At 48.7% G+C, this 1,297-nt stretch overlaps 1 protein-coding gene across 1 annotated transcript in view; it reads left to right on the plus strand.

Moving 5' to 3' along the window:
* The window catches only part of WRAP73 (WD repeat containing, antisense to TP73), a 23,223-nt gene that overhangs the window by 3,899 nt on the left and 18,027 nt on the right, over positions 1-1,297 (plus strand). The window contains exons 2-3 of the mRNA XM_019658432.1: positions 278-430; positions 919-1,035. Coding sequence (XP_019513977.1) covers positions 278-430; positions 919-1,035 — 270 coding nt within the window. The remainder of the gene's footprint in view (positions 1-277; positions 431-918; positions 1,036-1,297) is intronic.

Consider the following 1,297-nt stretch of genomic DNA (forward strand, 5'->3'; position numbering starts at 1 on the left):
TCTTAACCATCGCGCCACTCGGCCGGCCCTCAAGTAGACTTTTAAAATAATGCTTTATACTGGAATATAACAGTTTGAACACCTAGTTTATATTTCAACTTTATCTTTTTATTAGCTCACTTCATTTTTAGCATGGACAATGGTAAACATGGAACCACTGAGATAGACAACGTCAGAAAGGAGAGAAGGAAGCAGGATTCCTGAGCGTGGGGCGCTGCCCTCCGGAAAGCTCCCTTCCTTCGGAGGACAGAGCACCAGGTCGCTTTTCTCTTTTCAGGCTTCCTGTGTCCAGTACCGGTTAGTGGTCCGGGATGTGGAGACCCTTCAGATCCTTCAGCTGTACACGTGCCTGGACCAGATCCAGCACGTCGAGTGGTCGGCCGACTCTCGCTTCATCCTGTGTGCCATGTACAAACGGGGGCTGGTGCAGGTACGTGCCTGTGCGTGGGGCCAGGGCTGGGACTCCCACGGAACGGCTGTTCCCTGCCCTTGTACGGAAAAAAGGCAGTGCAGCTCAAAGCCAGCTTCCTTTTAAAATTGTAAAAGTTCTGTCATCATTCAAGTACTCTTAAAATGAGAAACATTTAAATATTCTTAATCTGTAACCAAAGCGATAATTCAGTAACAGGAAGTGTCTACAGACCGTAGTCCAGCAGCTTGGACGTGGCGGTGCGTTTTGGGAAGTGCTGAGATGTGGAGCGGAACTAAATGAGGCTGTAGGGTCGTCAGGGAAAACAAACCTTTTGAAACGACCACAGAATGAAATCGCCAAGAAGTGTGGCTGCCTCTTGTGGTGGGACCTGGTGCCCGTCTGGCGTAGTGGAGATTTATAAAGGGAGCCTGCTGATGGCCGGCTGTTGAAGCTTCGTTTCCGCGTGGATTCGCTTGCGATTTGCGTTCCTCTCTGTGTGGCTCCAGGTGTGGTCTTTGGAACAGCCAGAATGGCACTGCAAGATAGACGAGGGGTCGGCAGGGCTGGTGGCTTCCTGCTGGAGCCCCGATGGACGTCACATCCTCAACACGACCGAGTTCCACGTGAGTGAGCCCTCAGTGCACTTTATTACCCCAGGGAGGTGACCCCATGCCCCCAACTCCTGAGATGGGTCAGGAGCAGGAAAGTGGGTGATTTGTGGGGCAGTCAGAGTGTGGTAACCATAACTAGTGTTGTTCTGTATTCTGTAATCCTTTTGTCCGGTTTTAAAGGAAAATAAAACTGATTTTTTTTTTAATCTTAAATTACATTTTTAAGGATTTAAACAGTTGTAATTCAACAGTAGAAAACGTACTTCAATACGAA

Source organism: Hipposideros armiger, unplaced genomic scaffold, assembly GCF_001890085.2.
Source record: "Hipposideros armiger isolate ML-2016 unplaced genomic scaffold, ASM189008v1 scaffold_284, whole genome shotgun sequence".
NCBI classification, from domain to species: Eukaryota; Metazoa; Chordata; class Mammalia; order Chiroptera; family Hipposideridae; genus Hipposideros; species Hipposideros armiger.